Below are 22,428 nucleotides of genomic sequence, written 5' to 3' on the forward strand. Positions count from 1 at the left end.
TGTTGGTTTAATACTTAATAATCTTTTATCAACTAAGTCAATTTTGTTGTGGATCTTATAGCCAGGAACAGGAGCATTCTTACGAGGAGGTAAAAACCATAGATTACAAAATCTAACGGCAACATTGACCACAGCATGAAAAGAATCTAGGTCAATACAACGTACTACATCAAAATCTGGCAGTTCAGATAAGATTGTTTTTCCTTTAATGCCTTTCTGTGACACACCCCTAGCCTCAGCTCTAGTAGCAAGATTCATTACTTCCTCGTGTGTTCGACGTTCATATCTGGTATCCCGAGTTGTGTAGGATCTTGTTGCTCCTCTGCCCTGACGCATCTTGATACCAGGGTGGTAGCAGAAGCCACAACCAAATTTACCTAAAACAAATAAAAGAGAAACAAATTAGTGAGATAAGCTAGAGCAAGAAAACATCTTATTTAAAAGCTAAAGTAATACTGTTATGAAAAAGAAAGAAGTATTTTATGCAAGGATCATATGCATCCAAACTAAATTTAACACACTACTCACCATTGAATTGCTTTGAGTTCCGGATCATTGGTCGAGCAATGGAATCACTAATGCAACACAGAGGTTTCACTTTCACACTTTGAATGACGCCATTTCTTCTGAAAGACACACCGGTCCTGGCTAAATCTTTCAATTCAGCAACAAATGGCTTCAGGTACTCGTTACACACAGGTTTCTTTTTGGAAAGCCACATGCTTGCCATCATAACATGCTTTCTCCTCAAAACCAAAGGTAACTCATTTACAGTGACTAGGATTGGCCAGGCAGACTGCTTACTTGTAGTTGCAATCTGGAAAAGAGACAGGAAAAATCAAAAGTGCGTAAAAAAAGAAAAGTCACTGGGCGACAAGAAAATGAACAAAATCCTTACCTGAAGTCCATCTATGAAAAAATTGAGCGTTATTGTGTCTGCAGAAATGAGGAGTTTGTACATTGCTCCATCCTGAATATCTTCATAATTAAATTTATCTATCTTGGTGCGGTTTTTTGGATCAATAAGTTTTGCATGTTCTGGGAGACTTTCAAGTAATGACTGAAGTTGTGCTCGTAGTGGCAAGTACAGAAACATAGTGCCATCAGTTTTGTTTTTAACCACATCAGTTTCTGTATTGCAACCAATGCATAGAAAAGTCTTTTCCGAAACAATGCCAATGTACTTCTTGCAGGCTGGGCACACATGATGTTCTTCTAGAGCGAATGAATATTTATCAATCGCTCTCTTCATAATGTGTTTGGATGGCACAAAAGAAGATTCATCCGAGAAAACCCCTGCTAACTCAATAATATCTTCTGCTGCTGCATAAGTTAGATTGTGCCGTTTCTTGGTGGCAAGAAGCAACAATAGCTTCACCTTTTCAGGCACAGTAAGGTGAAGACCAGGGGCTTCATCTAGGACTTCATCACCATCATCAGAGTCATCAGATTCACCTGCAGGGTCATCCTGGCCTGTTGTCACATTTTCTGATATGTTTGGGCCTCCATCAGAATCATCATCATCAAGACTAAGATGTAGAAAGTAAGACTCCTGTGACATAATAAAAGAAATAGAAAATAAGGGATGAGGTTGGCTTTGTAAGGTCCTTCAGTAAAGATATAGCATAAATTCTTGTACCTCATCAGAATATTCTTCATCACGAGAATCTAAATTTCCTGCTTTGTCAGATTCCACATCAATCTCTTCATCCTCAACAATATGCCAGCTTTCTGTTTCCTATGAAAACAAAAAAGTGTTAGATTAAAAATAACAAAAAGGGAAACCTCAGTTATTACTATTTGTACAGTTGGAATCTTACCTGCTCATGTCCAGAGACAAAGGCATCACGAGGAGAGTCAAATGTATCACACGGAGAGTCAACAGCATCATTTGGAGAATCGAAACAAACATGTTCCGTGTTGAGGTGTTCGCATTCAGCATCATGCAAAGAAACGTTGACAGCAGAAACCTAAGCAAGAACACAAAAGAACAAGAAACTTATGACAAGAAAAAGACCAAGCAACACACACATTTTATTATTTCATGACCCCACAACGAGATAAAACATGTTTTGCACGAGGCAGTATCTGTATAAGTACTCACCGAAGAATTACCATGAGAAAACTGCAGCTCAGGTTCACACACTATCTGTTCAGGGATCTCGCTGCCAGAACTATCAGGCAAATTGACGTTGGCTTCATGGTCAGTGCCATTATTTCCTGACAAATTTTTCTCCGCCAAGATGACTTTAGCTTTATGATTGCGACTCTCAGCCACTGACAAGTCTTTCTCTAGTCGCAAACATTTAGAAGTAGACTCTTTAGAGCTATTTTCAGAGTCTACAAGTCTTTTCAGAGGCTTCCTGAAAGCCAAATCACAAAATTAACAACACACTCAAAATAACAAAATGACATAGAAAGGTTAGGTTACAATGATAGCTGGAAAACCTTGAGGTGCAGATCAACGTGTCACACCCACCGTTCATAAAATTCAAACTAATCATCACAAAATTATATCATCTGAAACATTGGGCAAAATGAATTAGACTTACTCTTTGGTTGCCGAACCATCACTTGCTGAAAAAAGGCGGCGTGAACGTGAGTACCTTGTACCCTTCGGCATTTCGCCCCCATTGTACTTCCATTGCTTGTACGGGCCTCGTTTCTTCTCCACCGTCGCAGGCATTGTCAACAGGAATCTCTAAAATACAAATCCGAAACGTTTCCAGCATCTCGGGGGAGGTTTGAAGCAAAACACAGGTGGTTGTTGTTTGTTGTCTTGTACAGTACTCTGGCTGGCCAGAGAGGCCTCCCTGCCTGGCTGCGACCCCGCGACTGACTGTTGCGTCGCTGCACCGCAAGTGCCCTCACTCGCTGCTGTAACTGGCTGTAGCTCTGTCTCTCTCGCACCTAAACGAGAGGCCGTGTGGGTGCGAGAGAGACAGAGAGAAAACAACACTTTTCGGATCCTCCATGCCGAGGAGGGCAGAGGAGGGGTGAGGATGGGGGGAAAGTGGTAAAATGGTCAGGGGTGCCATCAATTGAATCTGGTTGCGATACGTGGAAAATATTGACTATTCGATTCTGGACGTTTATTTACGCATGTCATACCTTAAAAAATTATAATTATGATAACTACCGAATGTTTTACGTAGGAGGACCAGAACATACACAGTTCAAGTATAGTCTGTCTCTAGTTTGGCATCCCCTCTCCCCCACTCTCCCTCTCCTCCCCCCTCGGCCGCCCCGGCCCCAGGCACCTGTCCATTCGGCTGTCAGTTATCGTGCAGTGTTGGTGGACAATTTGACCTGTTGTGGCAAAGCATTCGTAGCAGTCGTTCGCATTGGTGAAGATGGTGCGTGGTTCAGGCGCCAACAAGTCTTCGTCCCCAGGATCGTCGGAATCGACATCTGAGAGCAGCAACTTTGCTCTGGTCAAATGGCTTAGTGGGAAAGAAAAGGGCAAGTTCACCCACAACGTCCAGGTATCTTGGATTTTACATTTCGTCCCTGAGGAAGACTTTCGTAATGAGTCATACCTCGTGGAGTGGAGAGTGCCACCAAAGCCCAAGAATGGATGGCCTGTCTGGGATGCCCAAGTGCTAGAACTAAGCGGTGAGTATATTGTCTATGCTAGTTTGACTTCCCCGATGCTGATCCATTGCTTCAGATTTGTCAGAAATTCTATATTGCAACATTATGGGTATGCCATGAGTGTCTCATGCTGTTGCTCCTTAGTCAGTATACATACTTTGCTCCTAAAACTATAAACTAGTTTCTAATTCTAGAGTCTGGCCTTACCTTCTTGTCTTCAGGCTTGTGATATTCTCTGTTTACCCTGTTTTAGGTGACCTGGACTTTCTGCTTCAAAGGATGGAGGAAGAAATGGATAGCGCTCTCCATGATGGGAATCGAAGCCCCCCAAAGAATGGCAGTGGAAGCAAGCCAGTGACTACATCCACTCCTAAAACAAATTCTTCAGGCCCTGCGCTCAGTGGTAAGTTGCAGCCTCTGTAGTTCTGTTTTCTTAGAAGCAATGTAAACTGACCCTGAATTTCTATTTCAGACTTGCAGAAACTGTGCAACGTCATTTTGTCTAATGCCAGTGTTAGTGGAACAAACAATTCAACTCTAGAGGTTCCACCCGGAGAGAATCTGGTGAGTAACTTATCCCGGAGTTGTGTTAACATATATTTCTGCCTGTGGGCACTTCAATCTTATTTCTTGTTGCATTGTTTGCAGGTGAGAGTTGGAGAGGTCTTGACGCTAACAAGATCACAGCATATGGATGCAAAGCTGGCCCGAACCCCTTCAGCCATGACTATGGAGCTCATTCGGGTCACCTTTTCAGACAAAAGGTTAAAGCGATCATCGTATGCTGGGCAGAAAAGAACTCGGAATGGTGTTGTTGAACAGAAGCCGTCCTTGAAGAAGTACAGGAGTACAAAGGATATCCAGAGTAAGAATCTTTGTACTCTTCATTAGAAAGTTAATTTCCAGTTAACAGGCTTTGACATACTTTCATACTTGATAATTCTCTTGCTTTCAGACTTCGTGAACCAGAGATTTCCCCATTTCACTCAGTCTCAATTCAGCCATGCTGTGAATGCATGCACAGGAAATAATGTGGGACAAACTCCTAAGCCTAAGGTAAAATTTTATCCTTTGAATTGCTTTACTCGTATTGTACTGGTCTTAAAATATTTCGGTTGTATTGCAGTTGGTGGACCTAAGTGATAGTGAAGGAGAAGATTAACCAGTTCCTTGACCAGTGGAGATGAACCCATTCCTCGGGACTAGGATAGTTTCTATCCTTTTTTAAATTTTAATTTGTTTTTAAAATGGCCTATGAATTCTAATGATTTTGTGATGAATTGGTTGTCTATGGATGAATTCTGTGATGAATTCCAATGATTCTGTAAGATTTGAGACTTGAGTTCAAATAAATAATACAGTGCTTTCAAAATTTGTGTTTTATTCGTTAAAATTGAGAATACAATGATGCTCAAACAGAAACTTCTTTCCTGCTTTCTAGCATGTTACACCAGAAACCCCGAACCTTCATGTTTCTTCATTCACCATTTTCTTCTATTTCCATGACGTACTATGTTCTGCTCTTGAAAATTAGGGTCACTGGAACAAATAGATTGGAACTTCTTACTTACTTACTGACGTACCTCTCTTAAATTCTCGAATTAAAAGCATAAATTTTGGCATGATAATAAACTAACCACACTCCGGGCGTCTTCTGCTTGGCTGGAGCCGGCCGGGAGCTGCAGAACGTAAACATTGGTGCAGGCGGCGGTGACCTGTTGACGTCATCGGCGAAGTGGTGGTGGCGGACGGCGGACATGACGGACGCTGATGCTGGAATCAGTAGAGAAACGCTTTAAGTTTTAACACAAGCACTGAGGAATATACCTAGTGAAGGTCGGGGAATTATGTGATTATTATCAAGCAGCCACCGGAACTGGTACGTACTTGCTGTTCGGCATTCGGGAGAAGTGAGGAAGCAAGGTTGAGGTTGAAACAGTTGGCTTGGCGATGTCGTTTTTAGGCCTTGCACTCACTGGGGTTAAATCAAATATTGTTCAATTCGTTTTTGTCTCGTTGGTGTTGAGAGTAGAAACAATATATTTACTTTGGATCTATTAAATAGTTCTGACTAACAAGCCAAGATTTTAGCCTTGCTTAAGAGTTTGACTGTGCACTAATTTTTGTTGGTTATGTTCCTTAGGCTTGTATTTACAAACAACGGTCTTTGCTCTGCGTTAGCCAGCTACCGTACCATAAAACTCTTCTTTTCATCAGGTAATAACCCCCTTCTTTACCTGCATTCAAAGTGTTATGTTTCTTTTTTCTAGTTATGTTTGATATTGTTCAGGTACCTTCCGTTTCTCGAAACAAGTTGATCAGTGCTGAGCCCAAACAAAGCACTTTCCCCAATTGGAAAAACAAGCCCGCCATCGGTTGGAGAGGAGAGGGAAACATGAAGAACCAGGTATGTTAATTTTGTATTATTATTTTTATGCTTTCTTAAGCATTAGTTTTTGACACTTTGCTCATACTTGTTTGATCTCGTTCCAGGACCTGCCATGTTCCGATTCTCAGGATGCCTTGTGCCGTGGTGAGGGAAATTCTAATGCTGCTTTAAATTCATGAGCCACTTCTAGCCTCATCTGAAAATTAAGGCTTGGAAACGAGAGGGAAACACAAAAAGGAACAGGTATGTTTATTTCAAATCAACATTTTATTTCCACAGAATCTTTATTATTAAGTTTTGACACTTAAATCAGTTCTGTTTGATCATTTTAGGACCTGCTATGCTCTGGAGGGTTCTATGACCTGCTAGGTTGCCTTGCGGCAATGATAATTACGATGCTGCCTCAAAATGTGAGGACTCCTCCCTATGTTATCACTAAACCAAGGTTTCAAAGAGGGACAGTTGGGAAGGAACAGGTATGTTTATTTCATATTAACAGCCATGATTTCTTATCTCACTTGTTATTGGCACCTTCTTTATTCTTGTTTGATCGCCCTTTCTAGGACCAGCCGTGTTTGCACTCACAGAGTGCAGAGCGCCTCGCAGGCAGTTACAATGTTCCTTTGTAATTAAGGAACCACTTCATATCTGTATCGGCGGCTTGGAAGGAAAGGGGTAACAAGTGAGGAAGAGGTGTGTTTATCTTCTATTCAAATGTCAGTGTCAACAGTTTCTAGAACTCTAATTTTGTGTTGTTTATTTGTTGCAGGACTAGGATCTACTTAGCATGAACCATTGTCTTTTTCAAGGACCACATTTACTACACTGTACCTGTACTGTACCTGGAATATTTTGCATTGAATTATAGGTAATTTAAATTTAGTCTGCCTCATTTTTACCAGAACTCCTACATTTGAAGAGAAGTATCAAATTCAAATGAAAGAACATACTTTATTACTGAAATACTGTTCTTTAATCACAGTCATCAACATCATTTTTGACTGTAGATTAATACCATCTCCAAATAAGACTTCGAAGAGAAAATCGAACAGCTGTCCAATGTGCGCTTCTTGGTACATAATAGTTTGCAGCGCAGTCTGCACCTATCTTTGTACCATCAATTGTAAACAGAAGTGCAAATTATTACCGCCTTACTTTTGTACTTAGAAGGCAATGCTAAGTACGGTCGGCATCTGTTGCTGTGTTACACTGACACTGCTGTTGAACTGCACTTGGGAACTGCCCGGAACTAGGAAGAACTGCCATCATGAAATGCCACAAACTGCAGTCCAAACTGAAACGGTCCCAAAAAAGTACTACTTTTTTGGCAGTTTGCGTGCAGTTTGACTGCAGTTAACTGCACTGTGAACTGCACTTATCTGCATTGTATCTGCAGACAAACTACAGCTGCACATCTGCAGTGAAACTGTGGCTGCACCACACATAAAACTTCATATTTTTGTGCACACTCGTGCAGACTCAAATGGCACTTCATTTTGAGTTGAGCCGCAGCCTTCCTTCAGTCGCGACTGCTACGAGACTTAAGTTCTCAGGTACACTTCAGACTACTGTTCCTTCCGCGCGGGACAGACATTGTTTGAAATTTACACTGCAGACTTAACTACATAATTAGCATGCACTTACAACTGCGCACTTGTGAAGTATTACCCTCTGTTTTCAAGCGTAATTAGTTTACGCTTCTAAATGCATGAGGGAATTTCCAGAGTATGCTTCATTTCAAGCGTAACTTTGTGCTTGACTCAAGCATAGAGTTACGCTTTAGTTTTACCAGTGGAGTTGTAAGTGCATGCTAAGTATGTACTTAAGTCTGCAGTGTAAATTTAAAACAATGAATTAAAATATAACTGTAAGTCTTACCTCGAGCTCATGCGTGCGCGGAATTCTGAGGAACTGCTGTGGACCCTGCTGTTGCTGGTCGACTGGCCTCTGCTGGTCCTGGACAACTGGCCCCGTCCCCGGCCCCTGCCCGTCCCCTTGATCAGCATCTCGCATCTCAACATCGTCCTGAAACAAGAAAACATAACTAAACAAGATGTTGCTAGGAAAACGTCCTTCTTTAAATAGAAGGGTGGGCTAGAAAAAATAATTAGTAACATGACACAACATTTTAAACAGAACATTTATTTTTTTTTAGAGAGAGAACCCACCGCCAAACCCTCAGACAACCACCTGAAGGGTGGCAGTCCTACCCTCTCTCAGAAATGAATTAGCCAATTTTCTTTCACCAACACGAATGAAGGAGCCTGCCAAGTTTTATTTGCTCACAAATATGTGAGCTTGATAAGAAATGGCTTTACTCTCTCATACGAAAGGGGAGAAAATACATGTCAAAGATCTCTCATGTTTCATAATAATGAAACATGAGCTTGGCAGGTTTTTAACATTGACAGTAAATTGAGTAAACATTGACAGTTATTCCCCTTATCGCTTTTTCTTAGTGGGCTGAGGGCCCAACACAAAACTTTGCAGTAGTTTCCGCTTGGCAGTGGGCTGCCTGTCAGACCCAACAGGAGGTTGAGCAGATGCACTAGGCACCGTTGGAGTAGCCAAAAGCTGGAGCCTTGGAACAGGACCAGGCCGTGCAATAGGAGGCACTACTTGATGGGCTGCTTGCACAGCACGAATTTGGCCTCTCCCAAGCGTATGCTGAACAGGTGACATGACTCTGGGCACCACAGTGCAGCTTGCAGGTCTCTGATGCAGGATGGCGTTGACTCTAGGCGGAACAGGAGTTTCATAGGCTTGCTGCAATATTTGCTGTGTTCTAGACACTGGCTGTTGGACAGGCACATGAAGCTGAGTGGCTGGAGTTGCTATCCTTGGAGCTGGCATTCTTGGACCTGCCACCAGTTGCAGCCCAGTGCCACCCCGTCCAACAGGAGGCACTACTTGGTGAGCTGCTTGCACGGCACGAATTTGACCTCTCCCAAGCGTATGCTGAACAGGTGACATGACTCTGGGCACCAAAGTGCAGCTTGCTGCTCTCTGTTGCTGGATGGCATTGACTCTTGGCCGAACAGGAGTGTTATAGGCTTGGTGCAATATTTGCAGTCTTCTAGACACTGTCTGCTGGACAGGCACAGGGGGCTCTGTGGCTGCAGGTGGCATCCTCGGAGTTGCCACTTGCTGGGGCCTAGAGGCAGGACACACTGGCTGACGAGCTGCTAGCTCACAGACAGGCAAGGGAGGCTGAGGTGGAGCATTTGTCGCTGCTTTTTCCACTTGCTTCTTTCCTCGACCTCCTCCTCCATTTTTCGGGACTTTGGCCTCTTTCTCTGACTTCTTCATTGCTTGTTTACATTGCATGATTTTTTTCTTTTCTTCCTCCCAATGAGCGCTGTACCTCTTACAATAATTTTTTATCAGTAAGCGGCTGGCTAACTGCACAGTTTTGTTTCGCATTTCAGGACCGTGCAAGGGGCACTGGTCCGTGAAGAAATCATGATCATCCAAAGCAACCATGACTCGAGGCAACATGTTGGCTGGGTCAAGATGTGTTTTGGCAATGTAATTGAACTTGTCAGTCATAGCTTGATAGACTTGCACGAGGTGAAAGCTTGGTGTGGGAACACTCTTCTGCATTTTATGATATTCTCCACATTTTTTCAACATTTTCAGCACTGAATCATGCGGATCACTTTCTGTGTAGACATTCTCACAGAGCCTACAAGAATTGCCATCAAGACATTGACGCGCAAGCAATGCAGCACCCATGGCAGAGTTTTCAATAACAGCATTTGCTTTCATAAACTTTTCTTCTATAGCTATCTGGGGTGCTCTCAAACCACGCGTAATATGAGAGAAAGTTTCAAGCCCTGCACGCAGTTGTGATGGACCAGCTACACTCTCATCCTTATCCGATGAGAGGGTCTTCTTGTTGTTTATGAGACGTTGCATGTCTGTCAGCATTTGAGCTCCGTCATCCTGGCAATTTTTGCCTTTCTGGAGCGAGAAGTTGACATGCTTGTTGATCAGCTGAGTTCGAAAAGCATTCATGACTTGATAACAAGTAGGATGAGTGTTGGGCCCCAAAGTTGCTCTCATTTGAGAGATGAAATTTCCCAAACAATCTTGGGTAACATGGCGGAGGTTCAAACTTGTGTATTGGCCTTCCTTCTTGAGGAATCTCCACAAAGCAGGGTATGCTAAGAGATTATCTTGACACGCTTTCAAACAAGGAATGATCACTCTTTTGCCCTCTTTATCAATGTACGCCCAGGTGGCCACCTCTTTTCGCATTTCCTTCCAAGCCTCGTGGTGGAAAGACGTTTCAGTGACAAGGGCACGTTGTTCTGGTTTTGGTTTGTCTCCGGGAGCTGAACCATTGGTTATGTCAAACAAATAATCCACTTTGAGCATAAAGTTGGCCGTGTCATCTGCACCTGTAAAATAGAACAAACAGAAATTATTTGTCAATAATTTTTATAAAATTTGGCAAGACTTAATTTAAATGAGAAAATGATAAATACCTGGCAGAATAGGATTGCCCCCATTATGGGAGGACAGTTGATTGTATGACTTAATTGTATTGGCCACAGTGGCTCCTGCCACTTGAGTACAATTCTTCACTTTCATTTTTTGTTTACCCTCAGGATAAACCTGCTCATGAGTCAGAAGCCCAACTTTGAAGTTTTTCTTGTCATATTCGTAATAATCAATTATATGCTGATAATATGCTCTCTTGCATTGAGGCCCATACTCAATACAATTGTGAATATCAAGACGCCAATTATTGATGATATTCTTGAAGACATGAGGATTATCCCAGAAGGTGACAATGGTCTGCCCATTGACAATAATTTCAGGTTCTTCCACTCTTCCAGTCTTCTTTGCAGCCTCTTCATGCAACAACCGCATTGCTTTCTGATTTGCAGGGCCCTGGTCGCACACTGTTGCTGCAACCCTCAAGCCAATGTTCTGCAACTTAGTGATAATCAACACTATCATTTTCTTCAAAATTTCTCCGGGACACATGGATAGTGAAAAGAAAATTGCCAACGGCATTTTCCAATTGGAATTGGGACCAAGGCTTCGGATTAAAAATATAAGGTACTCATCAGCTGGCAAATTTGAGTTTCCAAATGAACCAAAATTTTCGAAGCCAATGATTATGCCTTTTTTCTCATTGAAAAACAGACCACCTTGACCCCTGAATTCATCCCAATTCAAGGACACAAACTTTTCTTTTGGTGTCATTGTCTCCACTTGTCTTGCTAGATGATCAAAGAAACCTTCATTAATTCCGGGCTCTAAAGGTATCCTGGAAAGAACATTCTGAATGGTACGTGAACTTGGCAAAACAAACATTTTCTCCAGAAGGGAATATGTTTTACGAGAACATGATTTTATGACAAGGCTCAAGCATTTAGATTCTTCACACCAATCACGACCACGGGGGTGTCTTGACCCATTTAATAGTTCTCCTTTAAGCAAAACATTAAGTGCAGGCGAGATTTTGTCTGAGAGGACTCTTGCATGACTTTCTGGCTTCTCTAAGTCTACCAATCGACTATTAGCTTCTTTCAATTTCTTCTCAGACCTTGCCAACCTGGATTTATACATGTGAGCGACTCTTAGTAATTTAGAGGCGTCATCAGACAAGCCATCCTTCTCGACACCAGCTTCTTTCAGGACTGATAGTTTTGAAACTCGTTGCTGAGATATCTTCTGTGCTATTGCAGCTACATTCTTGCTCTGTGATGACTTTGGAGGTGGATTTTCTTCTTGGGCTGCATTCTTTGAAGGCTGATTTTCTCCTTTCTCCGAGTCTGTCTCAACACGGACAGTAACAGGTTCTTCTGCAGCAACGTCAAGTGGTACACTGGGAAGATGTGCTTCAATGCAGACAGGCCCCATTGTAGCCTGAATTGAATCTGTCTCCACCTCAACTTGGACAGTAATAGGCTCTTCTGCAGCAAAATCAATTGGTACACTGGGAAGTGGTACTTCAGTGCCCGCAGATCCCACCTCAGCTTGAGTAGGAACCACTTCAGTAAGCCCTGTGGAAAATACAAAAATAAGTTAGCACAGCCAATGAAAAAAAGCACTCTTTGCACAAAACTAGCATATGGATGCAATCCAAGGGCACAAAATACAAGCAAAAAGCACTTAAATTAGTTCATGCACTCATTTCAAGACAGACAGAAAGAAAAGGAGAATCAAAGCACATAAGAGCATGAAAATGCTGCATTGCCATTCCTTTCAAGATTTTGTGAAGAAGATAGAGCTAGGGGACTTTCCAGAAAAGTCAATTTATTCAGCAGTAAAATCCACATCAAAATCTTGCTAGGTTCCAAATACATGAAAAAAACCACCAGCACAACCAAGAAGAGCATGTACAGTCTGTGACAAAGACAATTAAAAGCAGTACAAGCAAAGCTTTAAAAAATAAAGAGGGAAAATGAAACAGCAAACCAAACTTCAGTAATTGGAAAAGCAGAAATCAAAGCAGCCTAAATGCAGACGAAAATATCAAAGAGGAAGAGCGAAGCTTGTGGAAAGAAGTAACTTATTGCATCGTGCAAAAAGGAAGCACACAGCTAATCCATAATTATAACCTCACTTACAGTTTTGTCCACATTAAAAATGCATTTCAATAAATGCTTTGATCTTGATAATAGCAGAAGTTTAAATGACAACAACAAAGCAGCTCCCAAAGTTGATTCCTGTCTAAACAAGGCAAACAACGCAACATCCACAACCAACAGGCAGCAATAGCTGAAATAAAAAGTCTAGAGATTAAAACATATTTGTTCGGATGTGAAAAACTACAAAATTAATTGAATGAAACAAATCGAGAAAAACTGGTTTCATTGGATTTACACTACACTGACATCCTCCTGCTCCTACAGCGGTCACCTAGGAGAGAAACTTTTCATCTCATTAGAATATTTCAGGGTGATTATCTTCATAAAAAAGTTACTTGGAAGGACTTACCCAAAATTTCACTCGCAGCCATCAGCTGGTCTGTAGTGAGGGGTGTCACATTACCGAGGATGTCAGGCTCTGCATCCCTATTCAGGGTTTTCAGGGTGTTGTTCCAAAACATTCTACGGGAGAAATGATCTTTGCATATTTTCTTCTTGTGCATATCCTTCAATGGAACATTGAGAAGCTTCGGATTTCCAGACAGTCGAACCCATTTCAAACACCTAAGACAGAGCATTGCAAGAAACACCTTTAAAAAGGAAAATCCGATAAAATCTTAAGACGAACAGGTCATCGCGATAATTTCCACATCTCACAGGTTACGGAGAGTGGATACAAAAAACTTAGAGTGCAATGGTGTGCACGCAAATGCGCTCCATGTGCTCTAACCCCATTCACGTACCTGTTTGTGTTGTTTTGAGGAAACTTGTGGAGGGGATGCGTCTTATTGGTGTTTGGACATCCATGAACAGAACATTTCACAACATTAGGCATGTTCCTAGATAAAATTAAGACAGGATTAAACAGAAAAAAAAAGAAGTTCTAGGCGAAACTTACGTTCTCTCCTGCCATTTTCAATCGCAAATGATGCCATGGCGGCCGGTGCGGAAGGCGTCAATTTCGTTTTTCACCAACTTTCCAGGATAAAATTTCGGATATTTTAAACTGCAATCTGGATAGAATACGGACACTCAAAGGCTGAATCATAAATTATATTATTGAAATAACATCATGTTGAGCCGCATTAATGCCGTTTTGTTGGTTTTTATGTCGGAAAACTGGTTTGTTATTTTCTTCCCGTTGTAGTGTAAGAATGGGGAAACCTTATTCGCGCCCTTTTTAGTGCCTACCCCCACCACGGTCTCTTTCCATACCCTGGCTCTTATTTAACGTGAGAAAAAGGTTACCAAAAACACAGTTACCGGCAGCCAAAATACAGTTATCGGCACCCTTTAAGACAGTTATCGGCACCCCTTGTTAAAAAGGCAAAACATGACCGAAAGTGACGAAAATTTCTAACAGTCGTCACAGACACTCTATATCACCCCTCAGCATGTCACGAACCCCCTCTCCCTTCTGTTATGCCTCTTGCGCCCTTCATTTTAGACTAACGGACAACTAGCACCATGAGCTGCGAAAAAGACAACTTTCAAAGCGCCGAGGAGAACTTTTCCTAAATCACGTAGATCACTGGGAAAAAGTGGTCCGATTTCATTCAAATTTGGCAAGGGTCTTCCTACGGTCATAATGCATCAGAATATTAACTCCCGGACGACGCCGGAAACACCAGTGAAGTTTGAGGCCACCCTGACGATAACTGTGTTTGCGGTGATTTCTCTGGTGCAGTTATCGGCACCCCCCGAATGAGGGCAAGCAAGAGGAATTTCTGTGCACCAAGCACAGTATGCCCTCTTCAATAGATGAGGAGACGGAACCTGGCAAAGAGAATAGTTTCTGCCGGCCCACATTCACGAATTTAACGAAAGATTGAACCCCTGTTCTTATCATAGAAGATAAGTACGGGCGGCCGAAGCGGCCTCATTCTGCACTTGACTAGAAACGTGGCTCTGTTGGCTGACATGCTCAATCAAACGCGATGCTGTCTCGGTCTTGCATGCTCAAAAGGTGTCTCTAGCGACCTGCATTGGCCGCATCACTAACGGACGCGTACTTGGAGAGCAGGACCCAATCATTCGCCGAGATGACGATAACTGTACCCCTGCCGATAACTGTATAGTTTACCCTATTGCGCATAGAATCTCAACCGTTCCAGCTTGACCTCCTGGTGCCAGACTTTGAATCTCACAATCGCTAGGCTCAAAGCACTTTTTCCTCGAACTTTTCAAAATGTTTTTAAGCTCTGTTTGTTTTGTTCAATTGTCTTTTTCTTATTTTTCATAAATATGTGAAGCAATTTTCTTTTTCTCATTGGCATTGTGTGTTGTCAGTGCGCTAGGTTCTGCCATGTTTGCCCCAATAATGTGTAACAAGCTATGTGCCCATTGTGCAATAATCAAATATTGTGCAAAGAATCTCAACCGTTCCATCTCAACCTCCTGTCCTGGTGCCAGACTTTGAATCTCGCAGTCGCTAGGCTAAGAGCATTTTTTACTAGAACTTTTAAAAATGTTATTAAGCTCTGTTTGTTTTGTTCAATTGTCCTTTTCTTATTTTTCATAGGGTAAACTATACAGTTACCGTCAGTTTAAGAGCATCGCTTTTTTTTCAAAGGCCTCTAGGGTAGGGTATGACACTTAGACCCGTGCGACTTGTTCCAGACATCTCAGAAAGATCTATACAACAAAGTGGCTGACAAAGATTTCACCAAAAACTTTTTGTGACGCTCTTATTTAACCTGAGAAAAAGATTACCAAAAACACAGTTATCGGCAGCCAAAATACAGTTATCGGCGCCCTTTATGACAGTTATCGGCACCCCTTGTTAAAAAGGCAAAATATGACCGAAAGTGACGAAAATTTCTAACAGTCGTCACAGAAACTCTATACATCACCCCTCGACATGTCACGAACCCCCCCTCTCTCCTGTTATGCCTCTTGCGCCCTTCATTTTAGACTCACGGACAACTACTTGCAGAGCAGGACCCAATCATTCGCCAAGATGACGATAACTGTACCCCTGCCGATAACTGTATAGTTTACCCCAGCACAGCTCTGAACCAAATCACCCAGTCTTCTTGTTTCTAACTAACACATTTTTCAAGGGAGCAATTATTGTTCATGCAATTTATGCTCACCAAGCCGTTGGTGAGAGCTTCCTCAATATCAAGGAAATCATCCATGGTAAGGCTTAACTGATTGCGGTACTCAATTTCCGTCTTAAGTTTGGAAACATGCCTGCCCGCTAAGCGTTGGTCTGCAACCAAATAGAGAGACACACTTGTGAAAGACGATGCACAAAAAGAGTTGAGTTTGAAATTAACCCACGCTGAGAAGCCCAAAGGAAAAGTACAGTAGAATAAAAGGGGCAGTACTCACTTATTATTATATCCAGAACTTCTTTCTCCAAACCTCCATCTCGTAACGTTTGGATAAGTTCCTCACGTGTAAAGGACCCAACCTTGGTAAACACATCCATTCCTGAAACAGAAAAAAGAAATGGGCAACAGCGAGGTTTGAGCTAGACCAAATTCAATGCCACCTCAATGCAACAAGTGATGCATCAAGTTATAGCACAGACAAGCAAATGCATAGAGAAAATCAAGCCAAAGCAGAGGAAAAAAAAGATGTTGCGAGAAAAGTCGGTCAAAAAACAAAAAAAAAAGTTCCGCCAAGGCAAGCTCAGCAAAGCGGTCTTGCCGTGGACCGGCCGGGGAGGCCGGGCAGAGAGGGGGCAAGGAGGGAGGGGGTAGCTGTGAGGAGTGGGGACTGGCGCGGCGGGAGGTGAGGACGACGACAGACGACCAACACGACCATGCAGTCCCCTCCGAGCGCGCTGAATGAATGGATGGATGGGACGGGATGAGTGGGATCGGATGCAGAGCTAGAAGCGGTAGCAAGACCGCTTAAAAAAGAACATAGCAATAAAATATTTCACAAGGTAGGTTTACGCCAGACCGCGTCTTGTCGTAACAGGCTTCGCGATGTCTCGCTGCCTGTTCCTCCAATCCGCGCCTGGCGTACCTGCCTTGGCCTGCGGCGCTAGCCTGCCTTCGGCAGCCAATGGCTTGTCCATCGTCGATTATTTCTAACTTGATGCATGCCCCCCAGACCCCCCTTCATTCTAGATCCCTTGTAACTTTTTAACTAGTCGGGGCTGGGGCTTTGTTTGAAAATGAAAACTGAAAAAATATGACATCATTATCACATTAAGACCAATATCATTGGTCTTCATGCTTGTAATTACGGATTGCTAGGTTTAGGTCATGACTACGGAGTTGAGTTGATAATACACGGTAAAAACGGTACCTGGTTTTCCCAGGAGCCCTATGGCGAAGACATAGGCGATTGGGGGTTCCTGGGAAAACCAGGAACCGTTTTTACCGTGTACGGCTAGGTTTAGTTGTCGTAATTATGGATTAACATTTGTGATTGTATTTACGGATAATTTTGTCCGTACAGAAATTCTCTGGACATGGAGATGCATATTATCTGTAATACGGCTGTCAAACTCCGTAATACAAACAAACCCATCCGTAATTACAGTAAATCAATTTTATCCGTAGCTTACGGTGATGACTTTTCCGTAAGAACTCTTGAGTGTAAACGTTAATTACGTTAATTTTACCGTTATTTACGCAACTTTGAATCCAACCGGTATTTTTACATCCCCAAACCTGATTCACTGGTAAAACCAAAGCGCAGTATTACCCTCTGTTTTCAAGCGTAATCAGTTTACGCTTGAAATGAAGCGTAACAGGCTCATCCGCCAAGATTCCCCATATCTAAATGCATGGGGGAGTTTCCAGAGTATGCTTGATTTCGAGCGTAACGTCTTCAAGCGTAACTTTATGCTTGACTCAAGCATAGAGTTACGCTTTAGTTTTACCAGTGCTCAGTAAACACAATGACCATCTCAGTCCATCTTGCGATTTCGCAATTTACAGTGCTCATGCCCGAGTAAAAATAGAAGGCTGCAGAAAGGCTGACGCACGGCTGACGCATGGCTGTATGGACCGTTTTTTGGCTGTATGCATGGCTGCCGTGGCTGCGTTGCAGCCATGTCGCAGCCATAGCGACGTCCTGGACTTGCAGCCATCCACGCTGCAGTGGCTGGTCTGGCTGTTTCACGGAGCGCTTTGGCTGTGAAACGCTTCAGAAGCTGCGCACAGAAGCCTTTTGGCTGCCCTAAGCAGCCTATAAACGCTGCCACGCCCAGCCAACTTAGCTGCAATGGCTGTAAGCTGCGCGTCGCAGCGTGTTGGCTGCTGGCGCCAGCCGGGCCGTGGCTAGACGTTACAGCCATGTAGGCTGCCACGGCTGTAGGCTGCGCGTCGCAGCGTGTTGGCTGCTGGCGCCAGCCGGGCCGCGGCTGGATTTTACAGCCACGCGGGCTGCAATGGCTGTAGGCTGCGCACTGCGCGTCGCAGCGTGCTGGCTGCTAGCGGCAGCCTGGCCGCGGCTGCACTTTCCAGCCACGCAGGCTGCAATGGCTGTAGGCTGCGCGTCGCAGCGTGTTGGCTGCCGGATGTAGCCGGGCTACGGCAGGACTGAACAGCCATGTGGGCTGCAGTGGCTGTAGGCTACGGATTGCAGCATGGTGGCTGGCGGTATTCAGGCAACGGTCGTATTCCTTGATTAAAGGGCTATAAAAAATAGAAAAAAATAGACTGGGTGCGTGGTATGCTGATATTTGAGTTGAATACGTTAACATACATAAGCCATGCAAGTTTCGTAAAAATCGGGAAACTTTTTTGTTATCTTTGATATCTCGGGAACGGTAAGTCCTACATGAAATTACTTGGCAGATTTGGATCCGGAACGGTGTTCGGACCCTAGAAACTCTTCAAAGGGCTCCATAGAACTTCAAAGGGCGTAACAGGGACCCTCAAAGGTCCTGATGGGGACCTTCATGAACTAAGGAGTGAAGCCTAGTAGCGATAAGGATGCTGCCGATGGCATCCACGAGGCTGCAGGATGCGGCCGAGATGTGGCTGTGACCCGCAGCTTCATAGCTGCCGGGGGCAGCGTGGGCCGGGCGAAAGAAGGCTGCCTGGAGCATCCTGAAGGCTGCGGGGTGCAGCCTACAGCAGCGCCTCACAGCCTCCAGGCTTCCGGGGACAGCCTTTCTTCGCGAGCCACGCTGCCCCCAGCAGCCACGAGGCTGCGAGGCACTGCTCTAGACTGCATCCCGCAGCCTTCAGGATGCCCCAGGCACACTGATAATCCAAGTGTGGGACAGGCATGCACTAGATAACGTGGGACAAACTGTCCCACGCTTGTAAGCGTGGGACAAAATGTCCCACGTTTGCAAGCGTGGGATAAACCGTGTTACACGCTTACAAGCGTGGGACAAACCGTGTCCCACACTTACAAGCGTGGGACAAATCCGTGTCCCACACTTACAAGCGTGGGACAAACGGTGTCCCACGTTTGTAAGCGTGGGACAAATCCGTGTCCCACACTTGCAAGCGTGGGACAAACCGTGTCCCACGCTTGCAAGCGTGGGACACTTTGTCCCACGCTTACAAGCGTGGGACATTTTGTCCCACGTTATCTAGTGCATGCCTGTCCCACACTTGGATTTTCAGTGCAGCCTTCCTTCGCCCGGGCCACGCTGCCCCCGGAAGCCTGGAGGCTGTGAGGCGCTGCTGTAGGCTGCACCCCGCAGCCTTCAGGATGCTCCAGGCAGCCTTCTTTCGCCCGGCCCACGCTGCCCCCGGCAGCTATGAAGCTGCGGGTCACAGCCACATCTCGGCCGCATCCTGCAGCCTCGTGGATGCCATCGGCAGCATCCTTATCGCTACTAGGCTTCACTCCTTAGTTCATGAAGGTCCCCATCAGGACCTTTGAGGGTCCCTGTTACGCCCTTTGAAGTTCTATGGAGCCCTTTGAAGATTTTCTAGGGTCCGAACACCGTTCCGGATCCAAATCTGCTAAGTAATTTCATGTAGGACTTACCGTTCCCGAGATATCAAAGATAACAAAAAAGTTTCCCGATTTTTACGAAACTTGCATGGCTTATGTATGTTAACGTATTCAACTCAAATATCAGCATACCACGCACCCAGTCTATTTTTTTCTATTTTTTATAGCCCTTTAATCAAGGAATACGACCGTTGCCTGAATACCGCCAGCATCCACCATGCTGCAATCCGTAGCCTACAGCCACTGCAGCCCACATGGCTGTTCAGTCCTGCCGTAGCCCGGCTACATCCGGCAGCCAACACGCTGCGACGCGCAGCCTACAGCCATTGCAGCCTGCGTGGCTGTAAAGTGCAGCCGCGGCCAGGCTGCCGCTAGCAGCCAGCACGCTGCGACGCGCAGTGCGCAGCCTACAGCCGTGGCAGCCTACATGGCTGTAACGACTAGCCACGGCCCGGCTGGCGCCAGCAGCCAACACGCTGCGACGCGCAGCCTAGAGCCGTGGCAGCCCGCGTGGCTGTAAAATCCAGCCGTGGCCCGGCTGGCGCCAGCAGCCAACACGCTGCGACGCGCAGCCTACAGCCATTGCAGCTAAGTTGGCTGTGCGTGGCAGCGTTTATAGGCTGCTTAGGGCAGCCAAAAGGCTTCTGTGCGCAGCTTCTGAAGCGTTTCACAGCCAAAGCGCTCCGTGAAACAGCCAGACCAGCCACTGCAGCGTGGATGGCTGCAAGTCCAGGACGTCGCTATGGCTGCGACATGGCTGCAAGGCAGCCACGGCAGCCATGCATACAGCCAAAAAACGGTCCATACAGCCATGCGTCAGCCGTGCGTCAGCCTTTCTGCAGCCTTCTATTTTTACTCGGGTATACAGTTATCGGCAGGGGTACAGTTATCGTCATCTCGGCGAATGATTGGGTCCTGCTCTGCAAGTACGCGTCCGTTAGTGATGCGGCCAATGCAGGTCGCTCGAGACACCTTTTGGGCATGCAGGACCGAGACAGCATCGCGTTTGGTTGAGCATGTCAGCCAACAGAGCCACGTTTCTTGTCAAGTGCAGATAGAGATCGCTTCGGCCGCCTGCTATTATCTTCTATGGCAGGAACAGGGGTTCAATTTTTCGTTAAACTCGTGAATATGGGCCGGAAAAACTATTCTCTTTGTCAGGTTCCTTCTCCCCATCTATTGAAGAGGGCATACTGTGCTTGGTGCATAGAAATTCCTCTTGCTTGTCCTCATACGGGGGGTGCCGATAACTGCACCAGAGAAATCACCCCAAACACAGTTATCGTCAGGGTGGCCTCAAACTTCACTGTTGTTTCGGGCTGTTGAACGCTGTTCTACTGTCTACAAGTTGGCAACCCTGTCAACTATTGGCAGTCACCTGCTATACTGTACATAGTGCATATGTGGGGTGTCTAACGTCTCTAGAATAAATCACTCTTGCTTGAACAGTCAAACTGGTAACACCTCTGTTGTTATTTTCCTTCTTCTCTCCACTTGACACCACGTGCTACAATCCACTGTCAGCAATAGATGCTAAAACGGGCGTCGTCCGCGAATTAATATTCTGATGCATAATGACTTTAGGAAGACCCCTGCCAAATTTGAATGAAATCGGACCACTTTTTGGCCCGTCCCGTTAATTTTTAGTAAAAAAAATGACGGAGGGACGGGCATATAGTATGATCCCTGCTGTGCGTCCGTTCGTTCGTTCGTCCGAGGACTTCCCGTGGTCCGATCTTGACCAAATTTGGTATGCAGCCTCCTTGGGTGACCCTAAGAACCGCCCGGTGGCAGCAAATCCGATCCGAGCCCCGGGGGCGCTGCTGCAGGTGCATCATGGTCTACATGGGGTCGAGGAGGATCTCGGCAACGGATACAGCTAGCAGGGCATGTAGGGGTATTTTTGAAATCAGGGCGACGAGACAAAACCAACGGTGCCAGTTTCAAGCGAATCGGAGGAGTTTGGACCCGGGTTCAAATCCCAGTGGGGTATATTTTAAACTTTCTTTTCATTCGAGTTTTTGCATTGTTTCTTATGTTTTTGAGGGCGCTGATGACGAAAATAACGTTTTTTTAACCCCAGACACAGGTTCAAACACGTCAGGGTTAAACAAAGGCGAAATTCACACATTTGTACGGGACGGGCCAAAGTTGCCGATATATATCGCTACTTTTCCTGTTATTCCCAGTGATCTACGTGATTTACGAAATGTCCTCCTCGGCGCTTTGAAAGGTTGGTCTTTCTCAGCTCATGGTGCTAGTTGTCCGTGAGTCTAAAATGAAGGGCGCAAGAGGCATAACAGGAGAGAGGGGGGGTTCGTGACATGTCGAGGGGTGATGTATAGAGTTTCTGTGACGACTGTTAGAAATTTTCGTCACTTTCGGTCATATTTTGCCTTTTTAACAAGGGGTGCCGATAACTGTCATAAAGGGCGCCGATAACTGTATTTTGGCTGCCGATAACTGTGTTTTTGGTAATCTTTTTCTCAGGTTAAATAAGAGCGTCACAAAAAGTTTTTGGTGAAATCTTTGTCAGCCACTTTGTTGTATAGATCTTTCTGAGATGTCTGGAACAAGTCGCACGGGTCTAAGTGTCATAACCTACCCTAGAGGCCTTTGAAAAAAAAAGCGATGCTCTTAAACTGACGGTAACTGTATAGTTTACCCTACTGTGCGGCCCTACGGCGAATACTGTAAGAGCCTACGGAGAATATTGATAAGAGGGCTACGGAGAATACTGGCAAAAAAATTAACAGGATTTTCCGTACCTTTTTGCCACAGTGTAGAGGCTGTGAGGCGCTGATGTAGGCTGCACTCCGCAGCCTTCAGGATGCTCCAGGCAGCCTTCAGGATGCTCCAGGCAGCCTTCAGGATGCTCCAGGCAGCCTTCTTTCGCCCGGGCCATGCTGCCCCTGGAAGCTATGAAGCTGCGGGTCACAGCCACATCTCGGC

General features: G+C 44.9%; 2 protein-coding genes and 2 long non-coding RNA genes across 4 annotated transcripts; 2 read left to right on the forward strand and 2 right to left on the reverse strand.

Annotated features, from left to right (window-relative positions):
- The first annotated feature begins 3,582 nt into the window (after positions 1-3,582).
- LOC117640528 lies at positions 3,583-4,847 on the forward strand. The gene is made up of 6 exons (XM_034377053.1): positions 3,583-3,615; positions 3,848-3,997; positions 4,067-4,158; positions 4,243-4,459; positions 4,550-4,650; positions 4,721-4,847. The coding sequence occupies exons 2-6, from the start codon at positions 3,874-3,876 to the stop codon at positions 4,754-4,756; spliced, it is 570 nt and encodes a 189-aa protein (XP_034232944.1). The 5' UTR covers positions 3,583-3,615; positions 3,848-3,873; the 3' UTR covers positions 4,757-4,847.
- A 177-nt stretch (positions 4,848-5,024) lies between these two features.
- Positions 5,025-5,611, reverse strand: LOC117640280. The gene is made up of 3 exons (XR_004587418.1): positions 5,482-5,611; positions 5,232-5,367; positions 5,025-5,133 (listed from the first exon to the last, which is right to left on the reverse strand). It is a non-coding gene; the product is annotated as an uncharacterized LOC117640280 (long non-coding RNA).
- Positions 5,612-5,736: 125 nt separating this feature from the next.
- On the forward strand, positions 5,737-6,676 carry LOC117640279. The gene is made up of 5 exons (XR_004587417.1): positions 5,737-5,811; positions 5,885-6,001; positions 6,088-6,226; positions 6,316-6,459; positions 6,547-6,676. It is a non-coding gene; the product is annotated as an uncharacterized LOC117640279 (long non-coding RNA).
- A 1,458-nt stretch (positions 6,677-8,134) lies between these two features.
- LOC117640395 lies at positions 8,135-13,698 on the reverse strand. Its single transcript, XM_034376873.1, has 4 exons — positions 13,335-13,698; positions 12,571-13,155; positions 10,474-12,003; positions 8,135-10,386 (listed from the first exon to the last, which is right to left on the reverse strand). The coding sequence occupies exons 3-4, from the start codon at positions 11,858-11,860 to the stop codon at positions 8,426-8,428; spliced, it is 3,348 nt and encodes a 1,115-aa protein (XP_034232764.1). The 5' UTR covers positions 11,861-12,003; positions 12,571-13,155; positions 13,335-13,698; the 3' UTR covers positions 8,135-8,425.
- Positions 13,699-22,428: the final 8,730 nt, after the last annotated feature.

Source organism: Thrips palmi, unplaced genomic scaffold, assembly GCF_012932325.1.
Source record: "Thrips palmi isolate BJ-2018 unplaced genomic scaffold, TpBJ-2018v1 HiC_scaffold_12, whole genome shotgun sequence".
Taxonomy (NCBI): Eukaryota; Metazoa; Arthropoda; class Insecta; order Thysanoptera; family Thripidae; genus Thrips; species Thrips palmi.

Bases quoted from the DNA above. Each gene is read 5' to 3' on its own strand.
- LOC117640528 (XM_034377053.1), top strand. From the start codon at position 3,874: ATGGAGGAAGAAATGGATAGCGCTCTCCATGATGGGAATCGAAGCCCC. The intron at 4,159-4,242 runs GTGAGTAACTTA...CATTGTTTGCAG, and splicing joins TTCCACCCGGAGAGAATCTG to GTGAGAGTTGGAGAGGTCTT. The intron at 4,460-4,549 runs GTAAGAATCTTT...TCTTGCTTTCAG, and splicing joins GAGTACAAAGGATATCCAGA to ACTTCGTGAACCAGAGATTT.
- LOC117640395 (XM_034376873.1), bottom strand. From the start codon at position 11,860: ATGGGGCCTGTCTGCATTGAAGCACATCTTCCCAGTGTACCACTTGAC. The intron at 10,387-10,473 runs GTATTTATCATT...TCTATTTTACAG, and splicing joins GGGCAATCCTATTCTGCCAG to GTGCAGATGACACGGCCAAC.